The sequence below is a fragment of the Centropristis striata genome, chromosome 8, assembly GCF_030273125.1.
Source record: "Centropristis striata isolate RG_2023a ecotype Rhode Island chromosome 8, C.striata_1.0, whole genome shotgun sequence".
Classification (NCBI taxonomy): domain Eukaryota; kingdom Metazoa; phylum Chordata; class Actinopteri; order Perciformes; family Serranidae; genus Centropristis; species Centropristis striata.
Window position 1 is genome coordinate 23,118,961 of NC_081524.1, and position 26,654 is coordinate 23,145,614.

The 26,654-nt window shown below is 37.7% G+C and overlaps 2 protein-coding genes across 2 annotated transcripts in view; one reads left to right on the forward strand and one right to left on the reverse strand.

Moving 5' to 3' along the window:
- The window catches only part of sh3bp5b (SH3-domain binding protein 5b (BTK-associated)), a 55,159-nt gene extending 53,426 nt beyond the window's left edge, over positions 1-1,733 (forward strand). Inside the window, exon 9 of the mRNA XM_059339711.1 lies at positions 400-1,733. Coding sequence (XP_059195694.1) covers positions 400-617 — 218 coding nt within the window. The 3' untranslated portion in view covers positions 618-1,733. The remainder of the gene's footprint in view (positions 1-399) is intronic.
- A 5,564-nt stretch (positions 1,734-7,297) lies between these two features.
- On the reverse strand, positions 7,298-25,294 carry capn7 (calpain 7). The gene is made up of 21 exons (XM_059339587.1): positions 24,940-25,294; positions 23,495-23,603; positions 22,117-22,274; positions 21,941-22,008; positions 21,607-21,831; positions 21,234-21,320; positions 20,688-20,814; positions 20,141-20,226; positions 19,618-19,711; positions 18,930-19,076; positions 18,521-18,627; positions 18,189-18,309; positions 17,730-17,874; positions 16,619-16,718; positions 16,364-16,499; positions 16,164-16,239; positions 15,425-15,570; positions 14,217-14,279; positions 13,993-14,123; positions 12,181-12,273; positions 7,298-10,906 (listed from the first exon to the last, which is right to left on the reverse strand). Exons 1-21 carry the CDS (start codon positions 25,039-25,041, stop codon positions 10,762-10,764), a joined length of 2,466 nt encoding a protein of 821 aa, XP_059195570.1. The 5' UTR covers positions 25,042-25,294; the 3' UTR covers positions 7,298-10,761.
- Positions 25,295-26,654: the final 1,360 nt, after the last annotated feature.

A 26,654-nucleotide genomic window follows, 5' to 3' on the forward strand; every position in this document is an offset into this window, starting at 1 on the left:
TGATTTTTGTCAAAGAAGGTAAAATTTAAAAATGCCTAAAAATGCTAAAAATGGGTCTATTATAGTCTGCTGATACATATTAGAACATAATATGTACAGTAATAGCGAGAAAAAAAAAACACCATATGGGATGTCAAAAAATGACCCCCTTGAAAAATAAGTCCTGTCGATTTTTGTCAAAAATGGTCAAATTTTCAAAATGTCTAAAAATGCTTCAAATGGGTCAATTATAGTCTGGTGATACATATTAGAGCATAATATGTCCAGAAATGACAGAAAAACACCATATTATGTGATGTCCAAAAACTGAAAAAAGTCATAGTATAGCATTTAATTCAAAATCAAAAACTGCAATCCTTCTCTGACATAAATAATTCACTGTCATCCTCTGTGTTGCAGGTGACCGGGCAGAAGGTGCAGAGGGGGATCTGGACAACGCTCCGGCCTCTAACAACAACAACAGCTCTACTTCCAGCACCAAGAAGAGCTTCAGCCTGGAGGCACGCTTCAGCTTTCTGAACCTGCGCCGCCCGCGCACCGACAACGCTAAAAACACGAACAACTGTTCCCAGAAGGCCGAGGCCGGGCAGACTGTGGTCTTGGTCAAAGGAGTCTGAGGACCAAAGAGAGAATTTGTTGGAGGAATTTTGACTCCTTCTGACACAAACTCTGATAAACTGAGCTGTTTATAAGCTACCTGCCACAACTGCACTCCATTTAGAAACTCCACAGTCAAAGAGAGACATTGAATGTCATAGTTGGTGTATATATAGTTTCCTGTACATCATGGCAGCGTTGTTACTCCTATTTCCTTTGTGAAGGACATTGCACCTTTGGACTGCCTGAAAAAATAAAAGCACACTGTTGTGTTAAAAATGTCAGTTAAGGGTGATGGAAGATGAAGATGGTTAGAAATTATTCTCTGTTTGTATTTTTTATTTGTCCATCAAAAGCTGAGTATGACTTTGGGAAAAGTGCTTTATCTATTAAATAATTGGTATAACTGTTTATTAAAATGGAGAATTGATTACTGGTAAATGGCACTTGGCATACTGTAAACCTTGCCTAGGTGATGGAAAGCATTTAAAGTCACGTGGTGATGTTCAATAAATTACTGGTGTCTGAACAGTCTGTTATATGCTTCTGTATTTGATATATGTGGATGTTTTTCTCAAGTTATGTCTGTAAATGTCCAGGTTAAGGCTCTATGGACAGTCCAATGATAAAAAGTAGTTTATTTTCCACATAAGATGCTTAAAGTATAATTGTGGGTAATTTAATTTTTCAGCTTTTAATGCATAGTTTTGCCACCATGATGTTTAAATTTACTTGTGTCCAGCAAATTTACTGATATCTAAAGACAAATGTGTCCTTTCAATACAAAAACAGTCACATTGCAGATAAAAATAAATTACTTATCACAATATTTAAAAAGTGACTAACTGTAATATGAAGCCACCTTGTTTCACTGCCCTCAGTTGTGGTTGAGGCAACATAACTGTAGATAGAAAAAATAACAATTTGTCATACAATTCCAAGAAATAACATACATTCTTTCTGAACTTAATGCACTGGCATTTGGTTGCTACAGATTTACTTTGTCTTGTAAGACCAGTAGCGTATGCTGGCAAGCTTAAGGGAGACTTTTTGATGGAACTTTTGAAAGGCTGAATACAATATTCCTCCTTCTACAAATTAAAAGTACATAGTACTAAGCAAAAATTATAATGTCTCACTTTAAAGTTTAGTTGCACCTGCAGCCATACACTGGAGTACACTCCTGCATCAAGATAATTTACACCACAGGTCAGAAAAAACAAAATGTCCAGCTTTTATGTGTGTGTGTGTGTGTGTGTGTCTATATATATATATATATATATATATATATATATATATATATATATATACATACATACACACGTAAAAGTTGGACATTTTGTTTTTCTAATTGAAGCACACATTAAATATATATTTTTATATTTGATATTTCAGTTTTTAAACAGGCTGCTAATAATACTTCTTACCAATACAATTATGCAATATAAAAATGGTTAAAACACATTTATTGTCAAAGGTGTGTGATTTAATTAGTTACCTTTAACATGTGTAAATTTAGTTTAAGTTTACTCTGCTCATTGTATAGGACAGCAGCACAACAATCATCATCAAGGGGAGGTGGATCACGGACTGAAAACTCTCTTCTATCTCTCTTCTAATCTTCATCTATCAGTGCTGCTTTTATGTGCCATCAAAGACACGAGACAGTATGCCAAGACTCTCCTTAACATTGTGCATCCCTCAGGGCTCCGTACTGAGCCCCTACATATTCCTACAAAATTCCTGCACCTAAAAACCATTGACCATATTGAAAGAGCAATATGAAGAATCAAGACCGATGTTGGATTGTGTTATTAAAGACTGAATGATTTACAACATCAAGCTAAATAAAATAGAGTTTTGGTCTGAATGTTTGAGGGCTTTTTCAAGGACTACTGGCTGGAAGGTGTTTTGTTTTTGTAATGAATAATAAATTAGGTTTCTTTGAGGCACAAAGGGAAAATATGTTTCTGCAGTTTAAGCCCAAATTCATGCACTCAAATTAGAAACAATTCTCTCAAAGTTGTGCACTAAAAATACTTGTTTTATTCCATCAAATTGAAGAAAGTCGCCGGATGGATATGGATATGCTAATTTAGTTATGTCAGCAAATACCATTAAAACACCCAAACCATTAATCTGTTAGCTGATCTCTCACAACTTTCTGACTTCCCTACTATGCCAGTGGCACCCAGCCCCAAACCCATTGGTTTCTATCAAAGTCATAAATAGAAGGCTGAGATTGTAGAAAATGTTCACTATCTGCCTCATCAGCATTAAAGTAACACTGAAAAAACAGTGGTAAACTAGTATTGGTTTGCAGCCTGTTGCTCCCTCCCTCTTCAGTCTGTGTATAATGTCTGTGAACAAAATCTGATATCTGTATATTTATGTATATCTGTGTCACTTTTTGATGTGAACTGCTGACCTGCCCTCTCATGCAGTGGGTGTTGTCTCTCAGCAGCTAATGTGCCTGTTTTTCAGATTAAGAGTAAAATAAACTTATGTTCACTCAAATGTCGTCCTGATTCATTTGAAAGTCACTATTTCAGTTTAGAAGTTGTCACACATGCTCATAAAATTACTTTTATTGTCACAGTAGACTATGATAAAAAAAACTGTCAAAAAAATGTAATGAACATTGTTATAGAATAGTATTTCATTAAAAAAAAAGTCACACAAAAAGTGTGTGGTATGTGTAAGTATGTCGTCCAAATTTCATTGAAAAAAAATCATAGGATAGTATGACGTCGAAATCTGGGGGAAAAAAAACCTGCCCTAGTATAGCCATATAGTTGTCCAAATTTCATAAAATAAGTCATAGTATACATAGTATAATATGTCGTTTAAAATAAAAAAAAGTCATAGTATGCCACCCAAATTTTGAAAGAAAAGTCAGAGTATAATATGTCGTCCAACATTTTTTTAAAAAGTCATAGTATAATATGTCGTCCAAATTTTGAAAAGAAAGTCATAGTATAGTATGTCGTCCAAATTTTGAAGAAAAAAAAAAATCATAGTATAGTATGTCGTCCAAATTTCATGAATAAAGTCATAGAATAGCATGTCATCCAAATTTTGGAAAGAAAGTCATAGTATAGTATGTCGTCCAAATTTCATATGTAGTCCAAATTTTGAAAAAAAGTCATAGTATATTATGTCATCCAAATTTCATGAAAAAAGTCATAATTTAGTATGTCGTCCAAATTTTGAAAAAAGTCATAGTATAGTATGTCGTCCAATTTTCATGCAAAAAAGTCATCGTATAGTATGTCGTCCAAATTTCATGAAAAAAGTCATAATTTAGTATGTCGTCAAAATTTAATGAAAAAATGCCATAGTATAGTATGTTGTCCAAATTTCATAAAAAAAATCATAGTTTATTATGTTGTTCAAAATCACAAAAGTCATAGTATAGTATGTCGTCCAACTTTTGGCGTCCAAATTTCATAAAAAAAAAGTCATAGCATAGTATGTCATCCAAATTTCATGAAAAAGTCATAATTTAGTATGTCGTCCAAATTTGGAAAAAAAGTCATAGTATGGTATGTTGTCCAATTTTTGAAAAAAGTCATAGTATAGTATGTCGTCCAAATTTCATGAAAAAAGTCATAATTTAGTATGTCGTCAAAATGTCATTAAATCATAATTTAGTATGTCGTCAAAATTTAATGAAAAAATGCTATAGTATAGTATGTTGTCTTTGGCATCCAAATTTAATTTAAAAAAAAGTCATAGTGTAGTGTGTCGTCCAGATTTTGAAATAAATGCCATAGTATAGCATGTCAAAAAAGGCAATTGTGATTAAAATGTCATAGTATAGTATGTCATTAAAAAGTCCTTCAAAAAGTCATATTATGTGATAAAAAAGTCATAGTCCAGAATGTCATAAAAATTTCACATTAAAGTATGTCATGAAAATGCCATAAAAAATGTCGTAGTATAGTATAGCATTAAAAAACTCTTGTATTTTCATTTAATTTTGCATCTTGCTTCCCATATGCTTAAATATACAGATGCTCTTCCATAGACAGCATTTAAAATGTATTAAGCACTATTTGTGCTTCCAATAAAACTCTTTGTGTTTCATGTCCAAGTCATCATGATGTCCACGTGTGCCTTGTGACAGCAGATTAGCAGCAGCTGCACACACGCTTCCAACAGCCCAGTCAGCTCTCTGTTACACTTGCACCAGTTTTCCTTTCAGTGTTTTTTTCCCATGGCCGTGTTCCTCTTTACACACTTCAGTCGACCTTTCACCTTCATTTTCTTGTCCGTGTTGTTGAGGCTCGAACACTTACATCAGAATAACAACGTCTGTCAGTGTGTCAGCTCTTTTCACCTAATTGGTAAACAAATTTTATTCTGTAAATGTAATGACCTATTTCAGAATAAAGCACTGTGCTCATTTCAGCTTTAGGAGGTGCTTTGGTGTTATAAGAAGCCACTGTGGCTGGAGAAGAAACACTTTCTCTTTAAACATAACAGTTTAAATAATTTCAGACTTACTACTTCACAATCCAGATTCTCGCCTTGCATTTAATGTGCATAAAGCAGTTGAATTTTTGTAATATATTTTGCTTTTATGGTGTTTTTAATCTTTCAAAAATACTAAGAAAATGATATAAAATTACTACTCATTTATGTTTTGTTTATTTTTATTGTTTTTATTTTTCATACCACAGGAACCATATGAATCCACACAATTAAATTAATTTTAGATATTTTTATTATTAAAATATTCAGATATTTTTCCCCAGTTGTTCTTGTTTTTAACTATATGGCCATGATAGTGAAGACTTTTTTCCTATTGTGCTTTGATTTTGTTTTTTAAGGAACCCATTCCCCTTTTTAATAGTTATTATTCAGTTTCTTTAATGTACTCAGGTGCTCTACTTATGCTGTGTTTAAAAAAAATCCGCTATACTATGGTATATTTATCTTTACAGCTTCATGCTTGCAGTTGTGAACGAGGTGGTGAAATAAAACATCATGGAGGCGTTTCAAACTATCTTTCTTTTTCTGGCTGTATCCCACCATCACAGAGGTCACTCTTTCTTATGTTGTCAGCATGGATTTCAAAAAAGGAAAGTGAAGAATTAATTAGTAAATATACTAAAAATGGGAAAACAAAGGAAGATAATCACCTCTCCACAGAGTTTTAATGGCAGCATGTTCCAAGGACGGCTGCTTCTTAGGTGCATTTAACTTATAGATTTATATAAAATCTATAATATATTATAGATTTATATATATTATAATAATATAATATAATATATTATAGATTTATATTAAATCTATGGCGCTATAATAAAGGAAAGCGCGTTTAGGCTAATACTTCATATATTGATTCATCGACATTCAAAAAACCTTATATCCACGCATTCACTGAGTTGTGCTGAATCTCGTGATATAGGCCACGCCCATTTTCGCTTACCGTTTTATTTCGCAAATTGGCGAAATGTCGCAAACCTACTTTTTCGAACTCCTCCTAGGCAATTTCATGCGCACAACGCAGCGACCCGCGCATCTTTTATGTTAAATCTCGACCTGAAAAGTAAAAAAAAAAAGTAAAAAAGTAAAAAGGACAGTGGTGGAAGAAGTATTCAGATCCTTTACTTCAGTAAAAGTACTAATACCACACTTTGAAATGACTCCACTCCGCTCATTTTAACTACCTGATAAACTTTTAAGTGGTTTAATTTATAAAAATGGGTAATAATTTTAAATGTATCATGTTTTTCATTTTAAATCTTGACCTGAAAAGTAATTAAAGCTGTCAGCTAAATGTAGAGGAGTAAAAAGTACAATATTTGCCTCAAAATGTAGTGGAGTAGAAGTATAAAGTTACATAAAATGTACATAAAAGTACCTCAAAATTGTACTTTAAGTCCAGTACTTGAGTAAATGTACATAGTTACTTTCCACCATTGCTACCTGCCTCTTCTAACTTATACATGTCAGTTAAGAGTCCTCCTTCAGACAGTGTATGAGGATTAAAGGGATAGTTTGTGCATTATTATACAAAACTTGGTACAATTATTGTCAATGCCCTCCTGAGGATAACCCTTTAAGGTTTTATTGATCGGCCCCTAGGTGGCACTGTGGTGGCAGTCTAATTTCATATTTGGTACCGTGGCCACACTATAACACTTAAGGCAATGAAATTCATAGGGGTGGTATAGACTGGCCCCTGTAACGCACACACCCCGACGGCAGCATGCCCCGACACACGTGTACTGCGAGGGCCCGTTCAGTACTGCTTGCAGTCCTAGTTTGTGCTTGATTTTGTTACGGAAAACCATTAAATTTAATGTTAATGTCAATTACAGGGCAACATAGCTCAATGGAGTCAGCAAAGATAGTTGTGTAGGAGGAGATACTGTTTCTCTTGATCATTATTATAATTTTAACCTCCCACAAGTAGTCTTTAAACTCCTATTTTGCTTTAGAGTCAACAAGAGAGTCACTGTGGACAGAAATGTTAAGTAGATAACTTGTATGTGATTCATTATTTTATGTTTTAATGTAAAATAATGTATCATATTGTGTAGGTGATGTTGCCAGATGAATGTCAAGCAAGATTTGTTCGCTATTTAGCATGTGATCTGACAGAAAAAACTGATAAATATAATAAAGGTGTTGCCAGTCTCATCAAAATAAAAGCCTCTCCCCTCCGAAATAAATTGCACAGACAGAATCAGAAATAATTTTCTGTATTCAGAGTTTGAACACATCAGTCTAACATTTAGTGCAAGTTCTGCAAACATTACATCATCATTCATACAACAGGCTGCTGCAAGATTGTCCTGTTGCATATTTACGTAAGTCGGTTTGTTGTTAAAAAGACATAACTGAATAACAGAAAGATATGGCATTCATAATAATAATGATGTATCATCAATCAAGAGGTGGATATTTGACAGAAATACTTGGCAATGGTAATTTAAAGCTATATTTCAACCCTTTAGCACACCAGCATTTATAGTTCATTTACAGTCGACAACCAGTCAGCACTGACTGCAATCAATTATTATTATTATTATTAACAGTAATAATGAGTAAAAACTGTCACCATGCTCCCCGAAAGCATTACTATGAACCAGGTCAAATCATCATAAAACACCCTGTAAACATGGAATAATGTGACTGAGGCAACTTCTCTTTGTGCTATATTTAAAATAAACTGAATGATTGTAAAGCAAAGCCGTCATGAAATCATATAAACTCTATACTGTGACAATGTTTTTTTTAATATTATCCACATTCAGTGCACGGTGCCCTGTTGATGCAGTCTGCATGCAGAGGAGAGCCACATGCAGGCTACACAATGTGTCCATTCATTGTATGCTCAAATAACTTAACAATGCTGATTAATAATTATCAGTTTGGGCTCATATATCATTCAAACTTGCAAAACACATCACTGGTTCCAGTTTTAGAAACGTAATGATTTTCTTTGTCACTGTTATTTTAATTGCTTTTAGGTTTTTTTGAGATGTAAGTTCAGTTCTGTGACCTTGTGAGGGACATCAAATCCTTTTATAAAAAAAATCAATTAAGTGAAAAGGAAATAATGAAATGAAATGAATCATTGGTGTCAGACTGTTTGGCTTTACATTCACTACTTCAGCTTGTGGATTGTGCTCTGTAAACACAGAAAGACTTGTGTGGCGGCATGCACTGTAGCCGCAACACTAACACAACCCTGTGTAGTCCTCTACTGCACACTGCAGACAGACTCACTCTACTGTTAACTCTTAGTGTAAACATTTGCAACTAAAGGGCATAGCAAAGGAGTTGGAAAGAAAAGTAGTTTGAGCAAAAACAAAACCTCAAGGTCATACAAATGCCTGCACAGCTTTTTTTTAAGTGAGGTTGTATGAAGAAAAAGTTTGGCTAAGCTAATGTACTACAGCAGCAGCAGGTTAACTTATTTTAGCCTGCTTCTTCAAACTGGGAGCAGCTTACTGCATGCACTGTAGGTTGTACACTGACTGGATAAGTACCTCATACAACCCCCACTTGAAAAAATCCAAACTACTTTTTCACATGATGCAGCAAAACCTGTACAATCATTTCAACACTAAGCATTGCTGGATGGGCTCACACGAAAACTTCCAGCCAGATCTCTTTCAGGAAATCCAACACAGCAAAACTATTGATGCCATGGTGATGATGGTTAATGCCAAGGAGTTTGTGGTGAGCGGCACAGAATATAGCAGCAACATTTGTAAGTGACAGACTGCTGATGGGGGAAGAAGTGAAAAACACAGCCAGGAAACAAGGTGAGGGTCTGGTTAGCTGCTTTCTTAAAACGGTTTAAACTGCTTGCGTTGAAGAAACAAAGTGACATATTCATTTCCCTATATTGTGCTTGACAATAAATATGAGAAATGATTACAAAAAAGTGCAGTACATCAACAAAGAAAGTAAACGAAGGATGTGTACTTGGCAATACATTTACATTTCTACCTGTAGAAGGTTGACAGTGCCAATCAGACATGACACACACTCACATACACATACAGGTATGTGTGATACCTGCGTCCAGCTGAGAGCGGACGTGAGGCCTGTCAGTGAAATCAGGCTGACGTTTCATCACTCAGCCGTCACATCCACAGACATGAAGAGACATCATTCAACTGCTGCCATACTGGATTCCCTGTGGTGCTGCTCTGCTGCACTGCTCCTGAGAATTTGAAAAACCTTCACGGTCATTTAAAGGAAACTAACTGTTCCTTCTACCTTACAGACTTTTTAATCAGCTTTTGGCGGGGACTCCAGCTTATTTAACTCTAAGTCAACAGGTCTGATGAGGGTGTAAGGTAAAGCAATAGTTTCAGAAAGGGACGACTGAGGCCTTCAGCTGAGGTGACATTTTTTCTGCAAAATAACATTTTGTTTTTATTATGGCTGGCGGTATCAAGCAATTTCTTCTTTTCCAAGTGGTTTTTGCAGCAGTGAGCATCTCAAGCATGAGTGGATTTTCAATTCCATTACACATTTTTATCCAAGCCTTTATATGAGACTTTTCATGAACCTATAGTTCATTCCTTTATGGTTTCTAATTTATAATCTTATTTTACATTTATTTATATATTATAACAGCTTGATTTCTACAGCAGTTAATGCGATGTATAGCCAGTTTAAGTTACAGCCGGGACAAGCAATGCCACTATTTCTGCTCAGGAGGACCATGCATGAATTCACTAGACACAGCTGTCATTTCATACTGGCTGTGACAGACAGGTCTGTCTTTTACTGAGACAATATCATGATGTTCCCTGTACTATTTGTTCCTGAAACATTCTGCAAATTTCATCCAAATCTCAAGTAAGATCCAGAACTTGGTTTGTGGACATATTAACACTCCACATGTGAAAATTGGCATCAAAGTGCTACTTTAAAACCCCCCACTCTTCTGGTTTCTAAGTTTTAAACCAGGCTGCAGGGGTTTGCTCCTGTTCTGCCACAAAACCATTAGTGGGTGATCAGATCTAATTCATCCCAAAGGTGTTGGATGGGGTTAAGGTCAGGACTCTGTGCAGGAGAGTTAAGTTCTTCCTCACTAAAGTGAAAAAATGGGGTTTCAGTATTTAGAATGGCTTCTAAACTGATGAGGTGCTCACTGCAGCAAAGCAGAACCTGAACAGAATTTGCTGCACCTTCACACCAATTTTGCAGCTCTTGGTTGGTGGCTGGTGCTCATTTGTACCCTGTTACATCTCTGCATCCTGTCGAGTCCAGGATGTGGTCTTATAATTGCTGTCATCCATCAGATTTAACCGTCTGATCAGAACAACAATGCAGATGCTCCACAAACACTTTATCTTATTATAGCAAAAGATGGTGCAACAGCTCTGTCTTTCTTACTCTGTCCATTTGTGTATTTTATTTTGTCCCAAAATGGTTTGACTGTTGACTTTACTGTTCCTCTTGATGTGTCCTCGTTAATAATTTATTCCATCACCCTAACTTCACAGAGCAAACTGTGAAGTTCAAGCCCACAGTCTGTCCTCAGCGAAAGGTTCAGCACAAGAGGCTGTGACACATTCTTCAGTCTTCATCACATCCAAAGTTTACAGTTTTAGCGACATCCCATGATATCTTTGCAGGTACCTCATTCCCATCCCCGGCCCCGTCCTCTGTCCAGCTCAGTCTTCATTGGAGCTGGGAGACCTTGAGGGGTGAGACGCTGGCAAAGTCCAAGAAAAAGGGTCCTTCCTGTTTGGGCAGGAAGGTGGTGGGGATGATGTTGTAGAGGCCTGCTGGGACGTGGTCCACCTCCATGTAGCAAAAGCCACATCTGGGAAAAAAAATATACATCAGATCATAGGGGGATACAACCCAGCAGCACAATACAGAGAAAAATGGTTAAATTATCCAACTAATTTGCATCAAATTTTCAATATTTTTGACTAAATCTAAAAGTATACGGGGAAGAAGGGTGGATAGTATGTATATAAAGACACATTATCTCCAGATACACATGTTCAGCTGATGCGACGTCCTCACCATGCTGATTTGTGATGAAATTTCTGTTGAAAGGGTCAGAGTTTTTTTCTTGACTCGGTCAGGGACTGTTGCTGATGTGTGTCTTACTGTACAGTATAAGATATTATCACAACACACATAACTGATGTGTTGATGATGTTTTCTGTTTACTTTGACAAATCAATTCCCCATTTAGTATAGGTTACTGTGGGGTTTTACCTCTCACACACGTGAGTCTAATATTGTCTAACACATGCAGGTCATCTCCCAATGCATGTGACTCTGAGTTTTTCTGTTTGTTTGTTTACTGCCAGACTCTGTGGAGCTCCGTTTGAGGCCAATATCAGTATTTGAGAGTTTTATTTTTGCACGAGGACACACAAGCATGTGAGTCACTTGATATACATTCAACATGCCAATGACATGGTCATGTGCATGTTGGGAGAGGAGAGAAGAAGACTGCCTGCTGATATAAACATGAATGTAAGCAGTGCACAATTATGCAGCCCTGAAGTAGCCATGGAGAGAAAAAATATACATAACAAGGCCATGTTTTTACAAATTTCTCCAACATTACATATAAAGACTTAGTTATATGCAACCATAACTAACATGTTTGCTCATAAATATTGGTGTATATATACACACAATTATACTTGTATTATCATTGTCATGATACAGTTTCTTCATTCTACTCCTGCAGAACCATAGTGGCCTGTAAATAACTGGACTTCATTACAGAATGACCCTAAATGTCTGTGTTTCCCTCCAAGCATTTAAATCTGTTAATACTCTTTACAAATTAAATTACTGACAATCATTCCTTTCTTTTATCCTTTCAAGGTAATGATGTGTCTGTAAAGTTCACCTTGTGTGACTTCTTCAGGCTTTAAGCTGAAGGTTCTGTGCTTGTAAGTCACTCAAAATTATAATTATAATTATTATAAGGATAAGTGCACTGTATGTAGCCTACATATATTCTGTATATTCTACATAAAAAGAGTTTTCTGCATCGTAGCTACCAGTGTGCTGTTCATACTGATGCCTGATGTGTGGCCAGCTTTGCTATTGTTAAACATATTGTACCTGTAATCTCCACTGCTCTTCTTCTGGAAGGTAGCCGGGCCTGGATCCCCCACCGTCGACACTGTCAACATCTCAAAACCAACACTGTACTGCCTGCAGACACAAGCAAACAAAAACAGAAAGGAAATTAACTACCAGCATCAAGACAAATTTGTGGTGTGGGTAAAAACTTTAGTCGTACAGCCTTTGAAAAAGACAGAATAATCTAAAAGGTAGCTGTCGCACACACAACAGATTTTAGAAGAGTCATAATTGACCTTGTCTGCAGTTTTACAGACTCTTAATCTTGTGTTCCAAGGGAAAAATGCTTTCTGTGAAATACAGTGAACACTGTCTACATGGTGGAGCAGTGGCACTATATGCTGCAGAAAGCTGTGGGTGACGACATGGAGACTATATGGATGTTTTTACAGTCATGGTCTGATCCTGTCTGTGTTTTTGCTGTGCTGCAGTCATACTGCACAGTGTCGAGATAAACACACTGAAATCACTGAGTCATCCTGGTGTGTGTGTGTGTGTGTGTGTGAGAGAGAGAGAGAGAGAGAGAGAGAACACAGGGGAGAAACAGACAGAGAGACAGACCCAAAAGATCATTAAGTGTTAATACCCCAGTGTGGAAAAGTCAGTGAGTCATTCAGTTATTGAGTCATTAAGTAAGTCTGCACAGATTAATTTCAGCTGAAGTGAATTAAAATGCACCTGGAGGAACACTATTCTTACAGTGTATTTGCATGGATTTGTAACATGACTGCTCAGGTTTTTAGATCCAGATAAATAGCAAAAAGAGAATGCTACAGTATTGGTAAAAATATTGCCATTCTGATATCGACATTACAGAATTTGACATAGTTAAAATCAAATTTTGTTTTATTGAAATGAAACAATTCAGTTTTTTCCAGATTAGTTTTGTTGACTACTTTTGTGAAACAGTGAAAGCTTTAATTTTACCATGCAATTTTGTCCTCCAAGAAGATGAAGGAGAAGATTATATTTTTTGGGGATTTCAAACAACAACAAAAAACTACAAGAACCTGCAAGAAATTCATTACCAGCCAAAAATAAGCAGCTCCTGGTTTGTTTGTGGCTGCTGGCATTAGCGTTAGCTAGCCCTGTTTCTAATCCTATCTACGATAGCCAATGCCAACACAGGCATCCAGAAACAAACATCGATTAGCAATTGTTCATTTGATAATCCAAAGATAACACATTTTCTTGTGGTGGCCTTAATAAAAAACAGCAGTAGTGCTGATCGATTCTGCATGATAACATGGAGAAGATGCGGTGTGTCCTGTGTTGCTAGGCTCTGAGGAAAACAGAAAGCAAACCCTTGTTTTTGAAACAGTGGTGCCAACAATAATACCACTTGAAAACGCTAAAAGGGGTAAAGTTTCCAAGCTCAGCTACACAAGGTTGGCTATTGAAGGAGCTAAGATTTCGTTTTGCATGGGAAAAACTCAAGGGACAACTGAACAAATGTGAATGCTACTGCTTGTATTAATATACATTCACATCAATGTAACAAATAACATATTATTATGAAATGGGTTATCTCTTTTTCTGTAAGAAAGTAGAACTGCATTATTAATGCCATCTGTTTAAAGCCAGAGAGATAGAAGCTCACTCACTGCTGCTCATAATGTTTATCTATATGAGCACACACATAACTGAAGCGAACTCAGATGTAAAGCTGTATTTGAGGTTCGTATTGACTACAAAATCATATATTTTGAAGCCAAACTGGCTGACTATTATAAGATTTCCAGATTGTTCCTAACATATCAGTTAACCAGTCCCTGGTGTTATCAGCCTGACCTGGATCCTCGGAGCTCGACGAGCAGCGGTCCCGGCCGCTCCAGGTTAATCTGATAGATGGGGTTGTGTTTGTATGAATCCTTATAGTTCCCACAACCTCCAGCGCTGGGCCCCTTCCACTGGCCATTGATCTGAAGACACAAATATAATGATTCAGGATTAAAATGCACTATAAAACACAATGTGTGTCTGTTTACTTGTGCGTAGGTGTGAGGATAACATACCCTTTTGATTTGAGTGAAGGGATTTGGGATCTTGGAGAAGGTGAATTTGCATCCAGAGTATACCTATGGAGAGAAACACAACCTGAGATTTAACACAGAACATGAACCTGTCTAACAAAAGGAATGTGATTGGCTGACAGGGTTAAAAAGATGAACAGAAGATACATGTTTGATGTAAATCCAATGGGTTGGGGAGTCAGTTGTATAAGCCCCAAAACCAACAAGGAGCATAGAGAAAAATAAATATCAACAGCAAACTTTCTGGGACAAAGCAGGCAAATTTAAAAACCGAAGAAACAACAAAAATACTGCCTAATATTACTTCTACGTCTTACAAATTTGTAAGACAAAGTGTAACATGTTGTGGGTGGGTATCTAACTTTTTAACAAAGCTGTTAATTTATTCATGACTATCTCCACAGAAGATAGATCTTTCATATCAGCGCTGTAAGAGGAACATGAGAAAATAAGTCACGTTTGCTGCTTTGATCTCTGCTGGAAACTCGGCGAACAAGAGCGAGTTGAATCAGTTATTCTCAACATGATTTTCAAAGAGAGATGCAGATCTGAGCTGAGGGAAGAGCGTTGGCTCAGTGCAGAGGGAGAGAGAGAGAGAGAGAGAGAGAGAGAGAGAGAAAGAGTAAGGGAAAGAGTAAGAGAAAGAGAAAGAGAGAGAGAGAGAGGTTACAGGAGATCAGATGCTGTTACACAAACAAAGAAACATACAGCAGACATATGCACAGGGTGCATGTTTTTTTTAATAAGTTATTTCTGTAAAAACAATTCTGCACAGTGCTCGGTGCAGTTAGCAAGAGGAGCCCATGAATTATAAATGACTAAAAAAAAAATATTTGGGTCACACGTGTGCAAACCAACGCATGCACACACACACACACACACACACACACACACACACACACACAGAAGAAGAGAAGTGAGGAGGAGAAAATAGTAATTGCAACCCTGCAACATGTAAATTTGACAAATAAACAAAAGCAGACATGCTCATTGCAGCATGGATGACCCGTCGTGAGCCTTAATGAAGTCTTACTAACACATAAATACACAAACACATGGCTGCTTGGAAGACAGATCTTTTTTGTAAGATAGTTGCTTTTGGTTCTTCCTCCTACACATATTCATGAAGCTCAATTTACAAGCTTTATCAGCTGTGGCTGAAACCGGGGGTAAAAAAAAAGTTTTCTCACCCGCAGCGTGTAGTTGATGGTGTTTTGTTTCTCATACTGGGAAACCACCAGTGTGAAGGTGTGTGTCCCTGCGCTGGTCAGCCTCATCTTGGTCAGGTAGTGAGGGCTGTTGATACGGATGCCGTCAATGTAAGGAGGGGGGTCGGCTGCGGAGGGAGATATAGTCAAAAACGTTGATGGTTAGCAGAGCTGAGAGTGTTTTTTTACTCTAGTCTTTTTTTGTGCAAGTGGTTGTGCAAAAGGTTTGTTTATTTTATGTATTTTAGGGTTAATTATTACTTCCATCACATAATAGGGTTTTTCTTGCAATAAACAAGAAAATAACTTAGGTTTATAAACCAACACATATTTGAAATGGGATGTCTATGTTTCCTATCCAGATCTTACCCTATCATTAGCCCGAGTGTTTATTATGCAGATAAACATTGTACAACCCTTAAAAAAACTTTAAAAAAAATAAAAGCAATGATGAGCTGTTCTTTGAAGTTGTATTTTTGGACCGGTCTATGACTCAAAACCATAATACGATCTGAGCTGTGAGTTTTGTGAGCTGTTGCACCTCTTGTTTGTACTCATATTTCTTCCAGTCATGTAAACTTTTTGTTGTGTGACTGCAGGGCAGAAATATAGACATGACACAGCGCTGCCTTTAAACACCTGCTGCCACTCCACTACAATATAAATCTCACAGCTCAGTACCACAGAGAAAAACATTTGAAAGGCATCGATCAAAACTCACCTGGGTAGTAAACCTTCTTTCCCTCGGTCTTGTAAACAACAAGCGTGATGAATTCCCTGTTTTGTGCAAAATCATCCTGGACAGACAAACAGATAACAGTCATTAGATACAATGATACAATAACTGGTATTGAGATTAAACAAAAATACAAATGAATCATAATATGCTGTCATCAGTATGTCCCAGCTTTGTTTCTCTACCTTGTCAGTGATGTGTCTGGTGAGCAGCACCCACACAGCAGCGCCCCCTGTTGGACATTGGACCTCCAGCTTGTACTGGGGGTTGTTGGCCAGACTGTAGACATCCTTCACTGGGCCCTGCTTCCCATCCCAGCTACTGCACACGGCACACAGAGCACAGCACTCAGCATACATACTGATCAAAATAGTCATATTTTCTTATTGTACATTTAAACACACACACACACACACACACACACACACACACACACACACCTGTGTATACAGGAGGACTCTTTGAACAGGGCAGGGGTCCAGCTCAGGTAGATGACATCATAGTACTGACAAAGATCTTCCCATGCGATCCAGAAAACACCTGGAGGGCAACACAGGAAATATATGTATGATTTCTATTTGATGGAGCACCCTGCAGCATCAAAGGTTCCCAAACTTTTGGACAGACAAAATTTCAAAACTTTCACTGACTGGATGCACTTCTGGAAAAACAATGCGGTAAAAAAAGCATCTATGCTTAAGCTCAGATGGTTTGAATAAAACCCCCAACAACAACTAAATAAATAAAACATTTCTTTCAATCATCTTAATCCCTTTGTGCAACTAAAGGGTGAGTTTTTCTCATCATACTGTAGCCGTGTTTTCATCAACCGAAATCGATGCACATTTTGAAGATTCTCATGAGAAAAGCTTGATGGAAATACAGAAATTTGAAAAAAAAGTTTTGAAAATGTGCATAAAAAGGTTGAGGTAATTTTTGTCTTTTTCGAAAAAAAGTTAATGCACTAAACGAGAGATGAAAACAAATAAGTTCTGACGTAGCAAACATTTAACTCACATGACTTCTTCTCCCGTTTACTGACGGATTAGCCCACAGCAATACGTTACACTGCCATCTTCTGATGAAAGTACGTTTATGCAATTTTGTTTATTCGCTCTAAACCAGTTGATGGAAACGTCTCTAATTCGCATTTTCTTTAACATGCCATTTCAAAATTTCGCTTCAAACTGTGATTCCACTTTAATGGAAACACGGCTTATATCTGCTGCAGGGGATTGTACCTCCACTATAGGGTAGCGTGCGATTGCTATTCCCTGTATAACTCTGAGACTCTATCCGTCACATTTAAAATACTAATGCTGCCACAAATTAAGAACTGACCTTGAATATAAAGATCTTTGCTAGAGTTTGTATTCTTTTTTCTGTGAATTTATTGATGCTCAACTATTTGAGGTGATAACCAATTTTTCCTGATGAGCAAAATCACTAAATAATAATACATATTGGAACATTTCAGGGAAGGAGCTTAAAAAGATAGTTGGTAATGTTTATGTCTATATTGTATTGGACTAAGGGAAAGAAAGGGAATACCATTATCAAACTTCTGTGCTGTTTTTGGGTCAAAGTTGAGGTACTTGAGGAGTTCAGGTGTCCAGTTCTTCTCGTCACGCTCGCTGTAACGGCCTTTCCACCGCAGATGACTCCACGGATTCTTCAGCTGCAGGAAACGCATTCCCTACAAGAACAACACACACACATATGATGGCAGTTACAGCAAAGGCAGGAGATGTGTCCACTGGTCATACAAGCTGATTAAACAGCTTTCATTTTAGTGGTGGGTAACACTAAATTTACCATCATACTATTGCATTTCAATCCAAACTGCAAATAAAAGCAAACTGAGCAACACTAAATCTGTAATGTTGAGGATTTCAGCTTCTTCCAAGGATCAATATGATCCAAATGCATACAGCTTATATTTTCCAGTCCATTTAGGGATTAATATAAGTGCTGACTGTATGATAAGATGCTAAAGTCAATTATACCAACCTTGTGTTCTCTGATGTCAAGGACAGCGTAGGCGTGCGTTGGCACTAATCCCCATTTCTCCCCTTCCTCTTCTGTCATCACACCCGTCGCTGTGGTGATGAGGACATCACCCCTGTGAAACCTGGCAACAGAGAGTGAGAAGAGAGTAAAACCAGAGGTGAAGCCACATGAACAGATGGAAAGAACAGGGAAAAAGACAGATGACATTAGATTAAACAGGGCAAGAAACCTAGAGACAGTGGGGGAAGGTTATGGAAGAACAAAAAAAGATGAAGAGTGTTTTTTAAACTAGAAAATAACCTTTTTCCTGTGCATGTTTGTATGTTTCTTACCTCTGGAAGAGCATACGGAAAGTGTCGTCCTTGCTGAATGACTGATTGTCTGAGTGCATAGCGATTCGTTCAGGGATCCAGCCAGTGAGCGCATGCAGATCAATGTTCTTTAACAGAAAAAAACATAACAAAAAAAAACACTTTTTCACAACCTAATTTCCTTACAAAGATTCAACGTCTGCTGAGAGAGAGATATTTTAGAACACTTTTTTTCTTTTGCAGATTTTGTGTTCTTTCAAAACCTACTTGAAGTGATCTGATATGTTTTAATACAAACTCCAAGACCTGCCAAGCCTGCCTAATTCAACATGAAGGGATACATATATGACTCTTTGAATAAAATACCTTCTTCTGCTATTGGACTCTAAACAGTTTCACCACAGCAGGTGTGATAACTAGACTCACTCACCGAGTTGGAGCCGGGGAAGTCGTAGCCTCCCATCACCTTCATATAGGCCTTCTCTATGAGGGAGACCCAGAGCTCGTTCCTGTTGCTGGAGTAGGAGCACAGCAGCTCTCCGTTACGATCCACTGGCAGGTAGTCGTCTATAATCACCTGCAGCACAGACAGGCGCAGGTTGGACGGATGAGTTTGAGTTATTATTTAGCAAAAAGATCAGGACTTTAACTCAATTACTAGTTTGCCTTTAAACTGAGTTTGTGTGCATGCAGTCTGTTTGGATAGGAGACACATTTTTAACCTGCTCTAAAAAGAATAAAAAAGGTCAAATAAAATCTATAGAAAATTCAATAATAAATCAATAAGTGGTTTGAACTTGAGAAAACTGATGTTTTACTTTGGATTTTGAATTAATCAACCTACATACAAAGTACAAACTCGACAATTCTGTGAATTAAGCTGATTTTTGCGGTTAGATTCATGTTGTCCATGCTGTTTTGGTTAAGACCTTCACCTCTTCCAAAACTATTTAACTGTTGATCAATTTTCTCAATTACCCTTTCCATTCAAAAACAGGAAAGGAAGAACCTAGTGCGCTGGTTTGTACAACAGTAGTGTTATATTCTGTGTCTTGTACAGCCTCCTGGTGTTTCATGTCCACAGGGAAACTAACTGGTTGTGGTGATTTGTCTTTTACCTTCCTGGGAACTCCGTTGATGTGAAGCTTGACCATGTACTTCCCACAGGGGTTATACTCTGGTTCCCCTCGTCTGTTCTGAGGGTAGATGACGCTGTAACACAAAAGGCTGGATCTTATTTCATTTTTTAAAGGATGTACATGCTAAGCCCATGTTTTTCTGTATTTAAAAAGGTTAGAAGCTGCAAAGGGTGGATGCAGCAGATGTGCAGAGCAGCTTTTAATGACACTGGCAGACAATATTGTCTTTTTATTTAATATTTAAATATAAGGCACTCAGGGCCAAAAATGTAATGGACACGATGCAGGATTTTTACAAATATACTTCTACTCTGGCAGTCTAAATAATCTAATATCATGCCAATAATTACGTGGACAATATTAAAGTTGATTTTGATGGATTTCTGTTTTCTGACGCTGTTTTTTGTTTGAGACAATATATGATAATAATATAGTGTTTCCTATGATATATGTAATATTAAAAAGTATCAACTAATCAAAACACTGAGGTGACATACAGTACCTGGTAATGAGTTTCTTGTTGTAGCGCCTCTCGTAGGCCGCACTGATGGCAAGCGACGCTACAAACGAACAGTCAGACACCACCGTCTGGACAAAAAGACAGAAGAGGATCACATTAAAAATGCAAGTTATTGTAAACTGTTTCTGTCTGTATGGCAGTGATAAAGCTGCTATTGTTAAAAACACACAAGTTTGACATGTGTGTTTCATGTGTACCATGAAGATCTCTATCTGTGGGATTGCTGTGCCCTCTACTGGCTGCATGTAAAGTCTACACATACGGTAATGTACAAAAAATAGGAAAGCAGCACTCAGACTGAGAGGACAGAAACATACAGTACAGCAATGACCTCTGGGTAGGGTGGACGTTCTGCAGATGATATAAAACCTAAATCTGCCAATATTATAACATCAAATTACAGACATCCACAAATAACACACAGGTCCAGTGCAAACGATTTTAACTAGAAGACAACAAGATTTTCCACTTTGAAAGCTGTTAAACATCAAGCACAGCTGGATCCACTGACTGCGGCTTCCAGTCTGACCTGTTTGATGCTGAAGCTGGACACAGACATGATCATGGTAGGGTTATTGCAGATCTCGTCTGGTCGCACCCAGCGGGAGAAGATAGCTTTCTGTTTAGGTGACAGTGCCAGTTTCCCTGTTTTGTCCCTGGTGAGAAGAATAAAACAACAAAGGGTTAAAATGCAGTAACTAATTACTTTCTATCTACCGACACAACCAGGCCACCTGCCTCTGTTTGTCCATCGACAATATCTGGTTGTTAGAAAATACAGATACAGTTTACTGATAAAACAAAGCCCCTAAAACCACATTGAGACTGCAAAGCAATCAGCAGCATCTCTTAAAGCATTTGTGTTGCGTTTCAGACACCCATCTCTCATGACAGATATATAATGCTATTTTACAAATGTATGAAGTCATATATCACTACACAATTTCTTTCTTTTTTTTTACGCTCAGTTTTCTCTTCTCCTGTCTGCCTAGTGACGCATGTTGTCACTAAACAGCTCTGACACTGTGCTGCTAACCTTAAAAAAGTCAAATAAAATTATGAATAGCAAACTTACGAGAAAGGGACGGGAAAAGCAAAGCGCTCCCTCAGGTCCACACTCATGAAGGGCACATAGGCGATGCCATTGATTGTTGATGTACTCCTATTAAGAAAGACAAGGTCAGTGCAACAGAGCAGCTAACAGATCATTTTAGTTGTGTAGTGTGGTTGCCCTCACATCACCTTGTCCTTGAGAAGGTAAATTTAAATCAAACAAAATAAATTGGTGACCACTATGCCTGTTCATATTTCAATTATAATTTCACTGCAGATTAAAAACATTATAGGACTTGATTTCCAATACATTTATCAACTTTTACGGGACTTTTTTGAAAGTAGTACTAAGTAGTTTTGTATCACTGGACAACAGATTCCACTAGCCGGCTCACCTGAGCACCTCGATCTCTTCAGACGTGTAGCGCTGACCATGGGGGTCACTGGACTGGACCGCTCGGACCGGATGGGTGTGTTGTCGGTCATGGAGGCTGAAGTCTGGCCCAAGAGGGAAGAACTGGCGGGCCTGTCCTCCAGAACTGGCCCCACTGCTGGGCTTAGATGCAGGCCTGTCCTGAGTTGGAGTTGATTTGGACTGGGATTCTTTAAGACCCTCCGCCCTGACAAAGCATAGTGAAAGGGGTTTGTCTTATTCATCCTGGTAAAGTAAGTCAGAAGGAAATATACAAAATCAAAACAGGTCTTTTATTTGCTAATTTTCACATTTACCTGTCTAAAGCTTGACGTGCCAGCTGCTTCAGTTTAGTCTGCAGCACCTGGTCCGATGTCTCATTGGACTGTTACAAACAAAAAAGGAGAAACAAATGTTGAAACAAGAAGTGATAATGTGAGGGAGTAAAGGAACATTGTGAGTGATATAATGATGACAAGAGAGAGAGATTTACCGTGTTAATGCACAGCTCCACAGCCTGAGTGTACAGTTCAATTGCTTCATCATCATTTCCCTTCTCGTCTTCCTCGAAGGCCTGGGTGACCAGGAAGTGGGCACGCTCCAGATCCACCTGCTGCCGGGACTTAAGCGGGTCGATCTTCTGTGCCTGGACTGGGGTCGAAGGTTAAGGAAAGTAATAGTTAGTACATACAATAAACACTTTGTTAAGAGACAACATATTCAACATGTCTTCTGGCTGCTAAGGCCGCAAAGACTGCATGAGCAGCACAGAGATTCAGGTCTCGCCTATTTATTTCTGTGTGATACATGCAGTTCTCAGTAAATCTAGACCGTGAAATAATATTCTAACAATCACACTGACATCATACCAGCAACATTACACCTTTCACTACAGTTTCTATTCATTTATGTCTGTAGAGAAATCTAGTTCAGACTGGGGTTATTCTTAAGATACAGCACAACTCTAAAACAAGCATTTAAGGTGAAATTAGATCATATTAAAAAATATATATTGGTTGGATTCAAAAATAATAAAACCATATGAACAACTCTAACTCTAAAAAACTCAAGTAAACTCCTCTCTTTGTAGCTTCTGTTACAGAAACATTTGACATTCATTGCACAGAAAACAGCAGGAACATTCACCAGCTACACACAGTTCTAAATGTCACGCACTAGCTGTCCAACACAACACAGTCTCTGTGGTCACACCCATGTGCATGCACACTGACGCACACACCCACAGTGTGCAATAAAGTCATGGAAAATATCAGTCAGACAGCAAATGAGAAAGTATGTCCTCAGGGCCCATTCAGTCACAGTTCTGAACTATTCTTTACTTAATCATAAGCACTTCACCACTGAACTAATTTAGATCAGATTAGAATTAACTTCAGGTGAACAGTAGGGAGAAATTAATAATGACGTATAATGCAGTAGAAGCTGGCCTGCTGTTCCTGTCTAACAGAAACCTTTTTTTTTATACAAGACACTACCAAAATGTCCATATTGTCTGTTTGTTTTGTCTAGTGTGCTTGAGTTCCCAAAAGCGAGTACTGTGAATTCAGACTGCAGTATGCAAATCAATATGCAGTATGAAAATACTGATAATGTCTGTCCAATAAAAATTGAAGGGACCATGTTTCTGCAAACAAGCAGCATTAAAAGAACTAAATTAAATTAAAACAGAAACTGGCGAGTTTTGAGAAAGGATCAGCTGTTGGAATTGTATGCAGCCAAAAAAAAGAACAAAATTCATGATTGACAAGTTTAGTCACTATTAAAATGTTACTCTGAAAATAAGCATCAGTCAAAAGTGGGAGCAGCAAAATAAAACACTGAATCCTGAGTTTCTGGTTAGGTGAGCTTACCAGCATTGTGAAGGGCTTGGACTCGATCCAGGTACTCATTTACTTTGTCCTGGATTCCGTCCAGTTTTGACCCTGCCATGCCAGCATATATCAGGGCCTGAGCTGCCTCCTGCAACAAAAAATCCCAGAAGAGTGAGAAGTTAATCATTATTCACATGCACAAGATTGATAGAGACAAAACATTTAATAGGAGAGGTTTATGATAGAATCCATACAATTGAGAATCTTTATACAATGTTATGTGATACTGTATTGATTCTCAAAAACACTGGTTTTAATTATTAGCTTGAGTAGCAGACGGATTGCACAAAAAGTAGTGCAACAATGTTGGACTTTACAGGGACTGTGTAAATGCCTGTCGAAAACCCCCACTGTTCTCTACCTATTATATGCCAGCTTCTTGCCAATACACACCTCTATAAAATAGTGTAGCTAAAATCAAGTAAAAAATAATATGACAAACAGAAATTTGTGTGTGGCAAAGTGGCATCATTATTATCATTACACAATGGAAGAAGTTTTTAGTTCTGCTTTGAAGTCGTGACATAGTTGATGTTAGGTTAGAAGCTGGTTCCTAAAGTCTTCTTCTTCAGTGTTTTTTTTTACCCACACTGTGTCTGCAGCAGTTTCTGATGCTACCGATTGCTATATTTCATCTATCATATATCAACACATTTTGCCCTTTTTTCCGCTGAGACTGAAGACCCATCTGACAAACAAAATTCACAATTAAAGTGAATGATTAGGTAAGATGAGCTAAGTGCTAATGCTGACAGATAGCTATTTACACATTTTATTTAGTTAACTACTGTCACATGCACAGCAATTACTGAGAAGTAGTTGTTGGCAGCAAGAATATTAGATCTCAGGCTCCAACAATCCTCAGTAAATATGGATAAAACGAAAACAAAAAGATAATCTAATACATGCAATAGTAGTGGTGTAAGAAAATACCAATACACCTGGGTATCATAATTCTGTTTTGTGGTCATTTATTGATTCTAAACAATTGTAAAAGTAAGTAAAAAAATACATAAGACATAGTGCAGTAGTTCAGAGGGTAAAATAGAGGAATAAAATATAACATACTACATGTAAAAAAACTTTGATTGTGGTAGACAGTAATTGCAAATAAATAAACTGTAATGTAGTAAATGTATAAGAGAAGTAGTAAAGAAAAGCAGATATGATGTAAAACAGCAAGTAAAATAGATAAAGGTATAGTGAAGGTATCATGGAAGGTGTGAAAAGGGATATAAAGTTATTAACGATCAGTCAGTGACTCTCAAAGCTTTAAAATACATGAACTCTTACTGTAAATAGGTAACACACCTCCAAAGGGGCAAGTGAAAGTGAATGTTTACCTTTAGCTTGGTACGATGAGCTTACAGGCTAACAGGTAGCAACTATTTATAGCTGCTAAGTTGAAATGTGATACCACGTACCTTATAATAAAATACAGCCTCGTTATATTTGCCACTTTGGTCATAGGTGACCGCTGTTTTGGCAAATTTCACTGCATCGACCTCCAACGCCGAGCTGTCCATGCTCAACTCAACTTGTTGACTGAGTTAGCCAGCGAACAGGCTAGCTAACCGCTAACGTTAGCTACCGTGATTCTCTAAATTAACTAAATGTCTGTCTTTTACTTGGAGCACGACACGTTTCATCAAGTCGGATAAAGCATTGTTAAGATGACCAACGTCCTTATTCCAGTGGCCAAAACTGGCTATTTACTGTCTTTGCTTGAGCTTTTAACAGATGTTTGCTTCACCAGCGGATACCAAAACAACCATGTTGTTTCCGGGTGACACGGTTCGCGCAGTCGCATCAGAACATGTCAGACAGTAGGTGTGTTCCAATACCCATACTTCCATGAGTACACTTAAATGCAGTACACTATCCGCACTCACAAGGTACACAGATTTCAGCAGGTGAGTGTTGTTCCAAATCTAATACTCCGTGATGCACTTACCGGAAATGACGCTCGCGACGGCCGCCGCGGCTCGTCACCCGCGAAAAACTTCCGGCTTTAAACGGCGAAAAAATTATCCTTTGTGTTGTTTAATCTTTACTTCTACAATCCGGCAATATGGCTCCATTAACGCAGCAAATGTGGAAAATGTGCCGGCGTCGTCGGCCGCCATTACAAACATTTTTTTCGAGCTGAGCGGCTCCGCCTGGCTCCGCCTCTTCCGCTACGTAGACAAGATGGCAGCCGTTGAGTGCGTATAGTGTACATCGTTCCACACTCAGCGTTTTGACCGTTATGAGTACAACATCCGGGTCCTTTAAGTACACTTCTTTTCACCGCGATCGGAATCGGAACACCCTGCGTACTCAAGCTAAGTACAGTGAGTACGGTAAGTATGGGTATTGGAACACAGCAAGGGTGTATCTAAGGCGATTTAAGCCACGCCCCTTTGTGTCACATTTATGTTCAGAAAGCAACATACACTGTATAAATAAAGAAAAAGTATTTTCACCCATTTTCGGTGCTTTTTTGTGGAAGAGGAATACGGCCAGGAAGGGGAAAAATCCATTATACGGGTTGTTTCTCGTGACTGCATTAAAGCTCACTGACATGTTAAAAGAACAATTTGCAGGGAAAACAAGAGCGTGTCGCAGATTTTTTGGAACATGGAAATATCCCATAGAAAGACCAGGGTCACATTCCAAACCAGGATTCTCCTGCTGCAAAACAACCTCAGAAAGAAATCTGATTGAAACTATTTTTGATTTGATTAACCCTTTAATGTAAAAGCCAAAAATACTAATAAGTCCTCTTTGTAAAATACTAATACTAATTCCTTCAGGTCAGAAATAATTGCTGACCTAAAGGAAGTTTTTAATGTTTTAAATGAGCAAAAAACCCCAAAACACACAATTTGATACTTTTCTGATAAATGAGACTTCCTGTCTCTCTCTGGAGCTCTGCTGGTGCAGATAGTGAACATGTTACAGGTTGTTTCTCCGGACTGTATTAAAGCTTACTGACATTTCAAATAGACAACGATAAGAATGTGTGGCATAATTTTATTCAGTGTAACAGAATACATAATGAAATTACTTCTAAAAGGACAGAAAACTGTGGAATGATCAGCTGTACGGGTAAATATTGTGAAAATCAGAATACTAATGTAAACAAGTGATGCAGTGC